General features: G+C 35.1%; 1 protein-coding gene across 4 annotated transcripts; it reads left to right on the top strand.

The window, feature by feature from the left end:
• Window positions 1-1,081: 1,081 nt before the first annotated feature.
• Window positions 1,082-9,803, top strand: LOC122116339 (tubulin beta chain-like). Of its 4 annotated transcripts, none has more exons than XM_042690002.1 (2): window positions 1,082-2,401; window positions 9,780-9,803. In XM_042690002.1, the coding sequence occupies exons 1-2, from the start codon at window positions 1,082-1,084 to the stop codon at window positions 9,801-9,803; spliced, it is 1,344 nt and encodes a 447-aa protein (XP_042545936.1). The 4 variants fall into 4 exon arrangements, with proteins under 4 accessions (XP_042545936.1, XP_042545938.1, XP_042545937.1 ...); XM_042690004.1 differs by lacking the exon at window positions 9,780-9,803 and having other exon boundaries at window positions 1,082-1,130; window positions 1,245-2,419; XM_042690003.1 differs by lacking the exon at window positions 9,780-9,803 and having other exon boundaries at window positions 1,082-1,258; window positions 1,364-2,419.
• Window positions 9,804-11,260: the final 1,457 nt, after the last annotated feature.

Genomic DNA, 11,260 nt, shown 5'->3' with positions numbered 1-11,260 from the left:
TTAGATTTGATTTGTTTCTGAGGCTAATACATATGAGGTTGTATTTCGGATTTCAGCATGGATCTTCCCATTGTTGGTAACAGAAAAACTACTGATTCTTGTGGTTTTTATACACTGCTACATTGCTGAAGCTTAGCATCACCTGTACTAACTTGAGAGAGGAAGCCACAGGGTCTTTAAATACAGGGTCATTTCATCTGTAAAAAGGGATAGTTTTACTTCTTCCATATTTGGATCTGCTTTATGTTTTTCTCTTGTCTATTGTTCTTGCAAGAAATTTGACTACCCTATTGAAGAGTAGTAGAGAGAGTGGACATTCTTGTCTCATTCCTGATGTTAATGTCTTCAGGTTTCCACCGTGAGGTAAATGTTAATTATCTGTGTCATATATATACTCAGTATTATATTGAGGAATGTTTCATGCATTCCTAGCTTCTCAGACCTTTTAATCATAAAGCGGTATTGGAGCTTGTTAAAAGCTATATATTAAAAGTTATATATTACAGACTGTGGTAGACAATTTGCTCCAGGGAAGTTAGAATGAACTTGTGACTTTGAAATTATGTAATCATTTAATCACAATCAAAAAAAAAAAAGAACCTCGGGGAAGGGTGGGAGGGAGGGGATGGTAGGGGGAAAACAAAAAAAAAAAAAAAAAAAAAGATAATCTATAATTTACCATATTAAAGATCACTTGAAATAAAAAAAAAAAAAAAAAAACCCTGATGCTCAGATCTCAGCTTTTTCAGTAGCTAAGATGACAGCTGATGCCCAGATAATCTACATTTTTTAAGTGATTTGTGTAATCTATTTAATCACTGAAGTATCCAATAACTTAAAATAAGGTGAGCAGCATGTGATATATACATGTAATAGAATGTTATTTAAACAGACTACAACATGGACGAATGTTGAAGGCATTATGCTAGATAGAGTAAGCCACACACACGAGTGCAAAAGTTATATGGTTTAAAAAAAAAAAAAAAAAAAAAAAGAGATTCCTGCTTCCCAGCTCTACCTGTTTGCCTCTGTGGGCACCACTGCTGAAGACACACATCCATCTGTTCTGCAGCCCTGCACCATGAGGGAGATTGTGTACATACAGGCAGGCCAGTGTGGCAACCAGATTGGTGCAAAGTTTTGGGAAATGCTAAGCGATGAGCACAATATTGACTGCACTGGCAACTACTATGGGGACAGCCATTTACAGCTGCAGAGAATCGAGGTGTATTACAATGAGGCAGCTGGCAACAAATATGTTCCTCGGGCCATCATGGTGGACCTAGAGCCTGGCACCTTAGACTCAGTAAGATCGGGACCATTTGGCCAGAGCTTTAGGCCAGACAACTTCATATTTGGCCAGAGCGGGGCAGGCAATAACTGGGCAAAAGGCCACTACACGGAGGGAGCCGAGCTGTTAGAATCGGTGCTGGATGTGGTACGACGGGAGTCAGAAAGGTGTGACTGTCTCCAGGGTTTCCAGCTGGCTCACTCCCTGGGAGGTGGCACTGGATCAGGCATGGGCACCCTGATTCTCAACAAGATCCGAGAGGAGTATCCAGACCGCATCATGAACACCTTCAGCATCATGCCCTCCCCCAAGGTTTCAGACACCGTGGTAGAACCTTACAATGCCATCTTGTCTATCCACCAGTTGGTGGAAAATGCAGATGAAACTTTCTGCATCGACAATGAGGCCCTGTATGACATCTGCTTCCGCACCCTGAAGCTGCCCACACCCACCTATGGAGACCTGAACCACCTGGTGTCTGCCACCATGAGTGGAGTCACCACCTGCCTGCGCTTCCCCGGCCAGCTGAATGCAGATCTGCGCAAGCTGGCCGTGAATATGGTGCCCTTCCCCCGCCTACACTTCTTCATGCCTGGCTTTGCACCCTTGACCAGCCGGGCCAGCCAGCAGTACCATGTTCTCTCTGTGCCCCAGCTCACCCAGCAGATGTTTGATGCCAAGAACATGATGGTCGCCTGTGATCCCCGCCATGGTCGTTACCTGACAGCAGCTGCCATCTTCCGCGGCCGCATGTCCATGAAGGAGGTGGATGAGCAGATGCTCAACATGCAGAACAAGAACAGCAGCTACTTTGCAGACTGGATTCCCAACAATGTGAAGACAGCTGTATGTGACATCCCCCCGCGTGGCCTTACGATGTCGGCCACCTTCATCGGCAACAACACAGCCATCCAAGAACCCTTCAAGCGCACCTCAGAGCAGTTCAGTGCCATGTTCCGGCGCAAGGCATTCTTGCACTGGTACACGGGAGAAGGCATGGATGAGATGGAGTTCACTGAGGCTGAGAGCAATATCAACGACCTGGTGTCCGAGTACCAGCAGTGCCAAGATGCCACTGCTGATGAACAGGGGGAATTTGAAGAAGACTTGGTGGAGGAAGAAGTTTAAGACTTCCCATTGGTAGCAGTGCAACAGGACTGTCAGAACCTGCCTACTACTTCTCAAATGAATGGTGCTTTCCTGAGATCCTGTTGTCATGCATTGAGGTCCCTGCTGTGTATCATCATGCACAGCCTTTCCGGTCAGGAACTAACTGATGGTGAATGTAAAAATGCAGATTTCTTTTGAATAGTATTATTTTAAAGCCCTATTTATATAAATAAAGAAGTATACATTTTGTAAAAAAAAAAAAAAAAAAAAAAAAAAGCTATTTCCACATCCCTATAGACGATCATGTGTTTCTTGTCCCCGCTTCTGCTGATAGTTTGTATTATGTTTATTCACAAGAATATTAAATCCACTTTTATCCAAGTTGAATCCTATTTGATCATAACATATGATTTTTTTGTTAGTTGCTGAAATTGGTTAGTGAGAATTTTATTAAGAAGTTCTGCATTAATGCTTATCAAAGAGTTGAGTTCATAGTTCTCTTTCTTTGGTGAGTCTTTATGTGATTTGAGGAGGAGTCTACTTCTAGCTTCATAGAATGTGTTTGATAATGTGTCTCTCATAGATACTAGATGCATGCATCTTGGTTTTTGATACTATTATCTAATCTATGTCTTCTATTTGCAAATTTAAGTCCATTGATATGGAGAGTTCAGACAGAAATATCTGATAAGTTCTGTTATGTTATACACCTGTTGTTAGGAGCTGTGCCTCGTCTACTCTTAACATATTTACCTTGTTCTCTGGTAGGGAGCATATTATATAACCAGTTCTCTTCTTCTTGATCTTCTGTATGTAGGATATATTTGATTATATTCTATCCTGATAATTTGTTGTGTCAAGTTTTCTTTGTCATGAAATATGTTTATATATCCTTTAAATGTAAAAGAGAGTTTGGCTTGGGACTATATTCATGGTTGGTAGTTGTTTACCTTTAATGTTTGTCATATAAAATGCCAGGCTTTCCTTTTTACCATATCAGCTAAGAAATTTGTATTTATTCTGACTGTATATCCTTTATAAATAATCAATCTTTTCTCTATGGCATCTTTAAGAATCCTTTCCTCGATCTTTAATAATCCTCAAAAGGATTATGATGTCATGGTGGATTGTTCAGTTCTAGAATTCTGTTTGGTTTCTACAGGCTTCTCTTTTCTGAATGAGCCTATCTCGCTGGATGTTTGAAATGTTCTCTGCTAGAATTCTGCAATATTCTTCCCATCCATTTAGTTTCTTGCTCTTCTCCTCCTTGATACCTATCTCCCCGAAATATGATCCTTTAACTGAGTCTTGAAGTTCTGGCAAGATCATTTCTTATTTCTTGGATTTGTTCTAAATGATTATTTCCTCTTTCTTATTATATCTATTCTGTCTTTGACCCTGAGATTATCTTCTATGTCATCAATTTGCTGTGGAGACTTTCTACTTTGTTTTTGATTTCCCTGCCTTCTAATTGGTCATTTTTTTAGGGATTCTGTCTCTTTATTAAAGCTTTGTTTTAGGTCTTGTATGGGCTTTCTGTACATTTTTTCTTTGGTTAAGGGAGATGTAAGGCTTGTTTTCTTGGCTGTGTCTTCTCTCATATCTTTTAGCTAGGCATCCATTTTTTCTTGGACTCCCTTGCCTTCTCAGAATTTATTTATCTTTCTGTTTGAAGTCTCCATGAATTATTTTGCTAATGACTGGTTGGTCTCATCTTGTTCACAATTTCCTTCTAGAAGTTTTCTATCTTTCCATTAATCACATTTTTCTGCAGTATCTGTAATACATTTTGATAACTATTTTCTACATCCTTGATTGTCTGTTCTAATGCCTGGTTATTTACTGTGTGAATTATACTACTTTGACATCACTTTTCTTGTATTTTTCTTATTTGTTTTGTCCATTTGGAGGGTTTCTTTTGGGGGATCTATGATATTAATAGGTGACTATCTATGTTCTTGGTTGATTTTCAGGGTCTTGGTTTGGTTGTCTCTTGTGATTTGTTTTTCTGGAATTGCGTTTTTGTCGAGTCCATTAAGGAATAGAAATCAGTTGTGTTGAGATTTTGTGATGTTAATATTTGTGGTTCCAGTGACCATATGGACTGTTCAGTGGTATGGTGAATTGTCTATGTGTATGGATGTGGCTCTCTCTGGTGTATACTTCTGTTCCTGCTTTTTTCCATGTTGCCCTTTTATTTCCACACTGCACATGTGGTTTTGAATGTGCTGCCCAATGTGTTACTGGCTGGCACCTTTTCATAGATTTCTGTTTTCTTGTGAAGACAGAATAAAATCTTCTTATGAAATGTATGTCTATAATTATGTCTATATTTATAGCTGCATATCTATAATTATAGCTGATTTGATGTGACCCTCTAGATGTGGAGTACCTGCTAGGACTCTAAATCTCTGTTTCATTAGAGATTGCTAGGATAATTTTCTGTTGTTATTCTGTCATTGTTTTTCCTCTTCCTCAGATTTATTGTTTATATTTTGGATTTTTTCACATAATTTAGGATTTGTGATTGTTGTATCAGGTTATTTTGTTTTCCTGCTTAGACTACTTTGAAATAGTGATTTCAGCCTTGTAAGAAGAAACAGAAAAAGACAGAAATGGATGTAATTAAATAGAGAGGAAGAGAAGACATTTAAACCTATTTACTACAAGTAAATTAATATTAAGCAAAGCTATTGAAAATAATTACTTATTTACTCTTCAGAGGATGAGTGTAGTACTCTTGGATTTCTTGGAGGAAAAGACTTTAGACTCATTACAGTTGATGACTTACATTGAAATTACTGGCTAAACGTTCTTCTTCAGAAAGAGAAAAGCTCCATTACTTCCATATTAGTATTATAAAATCATAAAAGCTGCATGTTGAATTGTTTTCCCTTTGCTATTTTCAATTGCATTCTTCATCCATTATGTATCTAGGGTTTTGAATGACTAATTCCTTAAATACCTATATTGCTTATATTGTGTTGTAAATCTCAATAATATAAATATGAATTTATCTGTGAGTCACATCTTGAGCTACATTCATACGAAATTTATGCAGTCTCAAGCAAGAAACCTGACTTTTTTACTCTATTCTATGTTTTAATCAATAAACCCATTCTCTTTAGATATGCCTTCTCAGCTTTTAAATTGCTCCAGTAAACATCATGTGTTTCTAGTACTTTGACTGAAGTAAATATAAAGTTTGGAACATGAAGACAACTCCCCTATTATCACTATCACTTTAAAGTAAACCCTTGGGGATTATTTTATATATAAAAATAAAAAAGTGCAATGTAATGTTTATGCATGAGTAATATAATGGTTAAGTCAATTAGGCACAAGAACTACCATAGCAATTATCAATTAACTTAAAGGCATCAAAATATTGTTTTCATGAATATCACTAATTTTAAAAAATGACTAGTCAATACAAAGTTTATATTATATTTGAAGTTTACAAAATGAAGATTACACTCAGATTTGCTGTCAATATCCTGTTTCCAGGAATACATTTATTCAGAAAAAGGGGAAAAAAATAAGGGTTTGTCACATAGAATGAAAAATGTAGAAGCAGACTGTCTTTCCGTAAGATGTTAAGTACCAAAAAATCGTGTGATTTATTCAAAGATATTATGCATACTCATAAGAGAATTTGTGATCAGAAGTGATAGGTAAGCAAAGTAACTGAAAAACTGTATGCTTAAATTGAGCTTTCAATATAGGATGACAAGTTTTCAATAAATGAGCCTATTATTCTGTATCTATAACACACATACAGCATTCTACATTTTCCCACATACTCCCATTCACTTAGGTCAGTTCCTGATCGATATTCTTCTATTTCATGATTTCAATTCCTTCTAAAATAAAAAGGTGGGCGTTTTTTTGTCTCTAGATGCAATACATTCTAGTATCTTGGAACAGTAGTATGAATTCATGGAGTTTGACTTGAATGTCAAGTTTGAAGATATTGTATTCAGGTTACTCTTAATTGGCCTGAAGTATATAAAGATACACAGTATACTAAGAACAAGGCACTTGAATTCAGGGAAACATACAGGTCCAGGCAAGATCCTGAAGCAAAGAAAAGCAAGGGAGCACAAACATCAATCAACTATACTTACAAATGAATGGAACTGATCTCTGATGTGTCTGAGTGGCAGCTCTATGTGTTTGTGTGTGTGTGTGTGTGTGTGTGTGTGTGTGTGTGTGTGTGTGTGTGAGTAGAGAGAGAGAAAGAGAGACAGACAGAGATAGAATTTAGTGTGGTTCCCATATTTACAGTACATAGAGCATTACTTGTTAGGGAGGAGGTGCTCATATCAGAGCTATGATACTACTGTCATCACTTTACTGCAAAAAAAACTCTTGCTTAATCTCTAATTAAATTGGGAAAATAAACTAACATCTTACACGATTGTTTTGACAATTAATTAGTATACTGAAGGCCAAAGGGAGGAATTGGAGATCAATATAATATTTTTCCTCTCTTCTAAATATTACACTGAAATAGATGTAATTTCAGGAGTCTCCTGCCATGTACTTCTTGTTGAATTACTAATATGCTTAATAATATGAAACATGTCTTAGAGAAATAGATCAGCCAGCAAGCCCAAAGAATTTGTGATAAGATTGAGCTTTTGAGCAGGGTTGCCACAACTTTTAGGAATGTAATTCCTTCATATGAACTTCAAATTTTGTGGTTTTCCCTGTGTGATTAAATGGCAAGAAAGTAATGTAGAAACAAAATTCTTGTTCAGCCAAGTAGAAAGTGCTCATGTTCCCATCCTCAAGTTGCAAATTTCCATTCCCTATAGACTCTCTGTTAGAGTGCTTCCATTTAATACATTTCAGCACTTCATCCTTCCCTGTGGGAGACAAGAAAAAAGATAATTTTGTTTGAGTATTAAATTATGTAAATTAGCATGTACAGGCATGATTTGTATAATTACAGAAGTTTGTAATAAATATAAGTAGGTATCATTTCACAATAAAATTATAATTAAAATCACGTAAAGGCTAGAAGTCACAGAATTTTGTGCATGAAAAAGTACATTAGATTAGATGCAGAATTTCTATTTTGAGATAAAATTTATATTAAAGTATAATGCACTTTACCTAAGGACTGAAACATTTTATTGAAAAATATATTTCCTGGAAATATTTTTGCTTCATAATTTTAGGGATATCGTTGGACCCATTGTAATAATGAGATGGATAAGACGTTATGTGGAAAGAAGAACTTTACAACTTTGGCTGGCGAGGGTGTGGAGGTGGGTAAGGATGAGAAGGGTAAACAAAAGAAGAGGAAACAATGCTTGATAAGAAATGTACTTATTATTTTGCCCATATAATTGTAACCCCTCTGTACGATATTTTCACAATAAAAAAATTAAGAAGAAAATGTGATTTATCTCCAATTTAGAAATCTAGATAGAAAATTTAATTTAACCAAAAATATTATTGAGTATAAGATTCTTATACTCTGTACATTCTTCAAACTGAGATCATCAAATATGGTGAATTTGAAATGATTAATCTCTGTTTGACCTATGTTAATATTATTTACAATTTGAGTGAAATGTTTAAAAAGTAGTATTTATTTTAGTAGCTCTGAAGAGACAATAACTGATATAATCAAAGGTTAAAAATGATTAGATTTAAAATTTAGAATTCAGGAAATGTTTTTGACCACACTGCTTACTGGAGCCTTCACAAAAACCTCATGAGATAATTTATATTGATGAAGCAAAAATCCCACACTGGTTACTGGAGCCTTCACAAAAACCTCATGAGACAATTTATATTGATGAAGCAAAAATCCTAGAGTTTAGACATTTACGAATAGAAAAATCATGTCATTCTGAATATGTAGAGCTACATAACAAACATAGAAAATTTAGATTTTGAATATCTGAATATACTAATACATTTAATTGCAGGATAAGTACTTGTTCAGCAAGGAGATAAAATTGCATTTATTTTGAAAAGTAAAGCTAAGTATTCATTTGAATAAAAGACAATGTTTAATATATCACTCATCCAAGACACAAGATGTACAGTTCATTGTTTTTCATGCCTATTATGTTTTCTAAACTTCAAACAATTACTAAGTAACTGTTTTATATTTTTTGTAATGGAATCTTATTTGATAAATTTTTATTCAGTAAGTTAAATAATTGGCCAATACCAATATAAATTATGCATGAACAAAGTTTAGAACAAGTATTCCTTTCACAAGACATATCATGGTTCTCTTCAAGAACACTGGAAGGCAGTGTGTCATTTATTTATTTTTAGTTATTTTATTAATGGTTATTAATTTTCAGAAGTGGCTGTTTGGTTATTCTCTTTCCCTAATATACTCCCTCTATTTCCTTTTTGTTACTCCTTCCTCCAAAAATCTTGTTTTTTACATAAAATTATATCTTTATATATGCACATATAAACTCATTTGGAAGATTTAAGTTAAACTGCAACTTAATTAAAGATGTACAGAGGATTAACAGGATGAACAAAAACGAGTATTTTTTGTTAACTTCTGAATTGAACTATTATTATTATTATGGTTAGGGTTAGGACAGACAGAATTAGAATTAGGGTTAGAGAAATAGCAAATTTGGGTTCAACCCAGGATGACTTATTGCAACAATAATACTCACAGCACACTGTACTGAAAATGAACTTTACAGTTTGGGGAGAGAAGTGTGATGGAGATGGGAGAGGGAAGGGATAGTTGGACAACAACAAAGAAGGTAGTAACAATGATAAACAAGAAATGTACTCATTACCTTACACATTTAAATGTAATCCCTCTGTCAGCCTCATTACCTACTCAGGAAGCAGATTTCTGAGGACCCCAGTTCAAAGCCAGCCCAGGCAGGAATGTCTGTGAGAATTTTATCTCCAATTAACTACCAGGAAACCAGAAAGTGGTGCTGTGGCTCAAGTGGTACAAGCTCACACCTTGAGCTAAAGAACTCAGGGATAGTGCCCAGGCCCAGAGTTCAAGCTCCACGACCGACAAAAAGAAAAAAAAATGTGTTAAATGTTAAGTAAAGCTGAACTTTTTTAGGTTCTAGGAATTCAGGAAAATCTGGGATAATGGAAGTACAGTGTATTTCATAAAATCAGGATTTGAGATCAATGGGTATAATGATTCCTCTTATGGAACAAGATAGGTTCAGAGATAAGAGTGAGAAAATCTGTAGGGTTTAGGAAAACATGCAATTTATTTCGAAGCAGTGAAATTTCAGTTAGGATTGCACAAAATGAACATTTTTCATAAATTTTAGAATTGGGGTACGATTAATGGCAAGGATATGGTTAGGATTCCAGCCATGGTTAGGGTTAGAGTGAAGGAGAAAAAAATGAGGGTCAAATTGAAGGTAAATTTTAATATAAGCCTGGTAAGAATTAGACTGAATGTGAACTAGAGTATTGCTATTAATATTAGAATCTACTTGCAATATTCAATATACCAGTTAAGGTTAAGTTTAGGGTTAGAAAATGACTAAGATATTGGAAAAAAATTGAAACCTATGTTTGGAAGGCTTATTTGAATCAAGTTAGGATGAATGAAAACTAGTGTAACACTAACTAGTTAGTGTTAGTATTGACATATAACTTGGATTAAAATCAGGGTCAGTATTTTGTTCTGATTATGATCAGTGTTATGAATAGGAAAGTTTTACTATAAAATTGAGTTTTCACTAACAAATAGAAGCAAAAATGTGAACGTGAATAATAACTAGAGCATTATCATTGTATTTATTTCTCAGTGATCATTCTTGTAATGATTAATGAGAGTTTTCCAGCCAGGTTTAGGTTGAGAGTTAGCGTTAAGTAAAGGACTAGGTGATATGTAAATCTGAAATTGTTTTAGGATACAGTGGTTCAGGAAAAAGTAGGATTAATGGTAACTACAGTATTTTTCCTGGTAAGAGAATTTGAGGACTAGTAATATAATGGTTCATGTTAGGGAACAAGATCACTTCAGAGGTAGAGTCAGGAAATTTGTTGGAATTAGGGCAAATTGAAACTCATTTAAAGAGTGCAAACTGGAATATTCATTACAATGTATAAAAACTAGAGTATTTTTAATATTAATTTTGGACTATAAGTAGGTTTGAGAATTAGGTTTCAGTTCCAGCTGGGCTTAGTGTTAGCATTAGGGAAATGGAAAATTTAAGGTCAAACGGAAAGTAAATCTTTGAATAACAAGTCAAGATCGAATTAGGATGAATATAAATAGGAAACTGCTAATAATATGAGAATTAGGGTATGATTAATGTGAGGGTTAGCCTGAATGTTGGGTTAGAAAAATGGCACGATATTGAGTAAAACTAGAAACTATTTTAAGAAAGATGAGTTGAATCAAAGACAGGATGTATAAATTTAATGTACTTTTGTGGCTTTTAGAATCCAAAGGCAATTGGTTCTAGGGTTAGGGTTACTTTTCTAATTAATGAACTAATTAATTAAAGGCACAATTCTTTCATTCTTACAAACCAAGACAGTCACAATTTGGGGAAAAAACAATTTTGTACATGAAAATGTGTCTTAAAATATTTTCCAACCAGGATTAAATAATAGTGAACAGGGTATCATTCATTAAAATTAGGTAAGTTGATGATAAAACTTTCAAAAATATCCAAACACATAAATTGGAACTCAGATATGTTATTGGGAAAACAGATACTTGCTCTTGCTGGGAAATTGTGTGTGTGTGTGTGTGTGTGTGTGTGTGTGTGTGTGTGTGTGTGTGTGTGTGTATGCACCCACCACACTTCTCCAAATGAGGCCTGGGCCCTGTCGTTAGCTTATTCTGTGGAAATATGGCACTAAACCACATAG

The sequence above is a fragment of the Dipodomys spectabilis genome, unplaced genomic scaffold (assembly GCF_019054845.1).
Source record: "Dipodomys spectabilis isolate Male_0828 unplaced genomic scaffold, ASM1905484v1 ptg000131l, whole genome shotgun sequence".
In the NCBI taxonomy this organism is placed as follows: domain Eukaryota; kingdom Metazoa; phylum Chordata; class Mammalia; order Rodentia; family Heteromyidae; genus Dipodomys; species Dipodomys spectabilis.
Note: the sequence above shows the minus strand (reverse complement) of the source record. Positions and strands in the feature narration are given on the sequence as shown.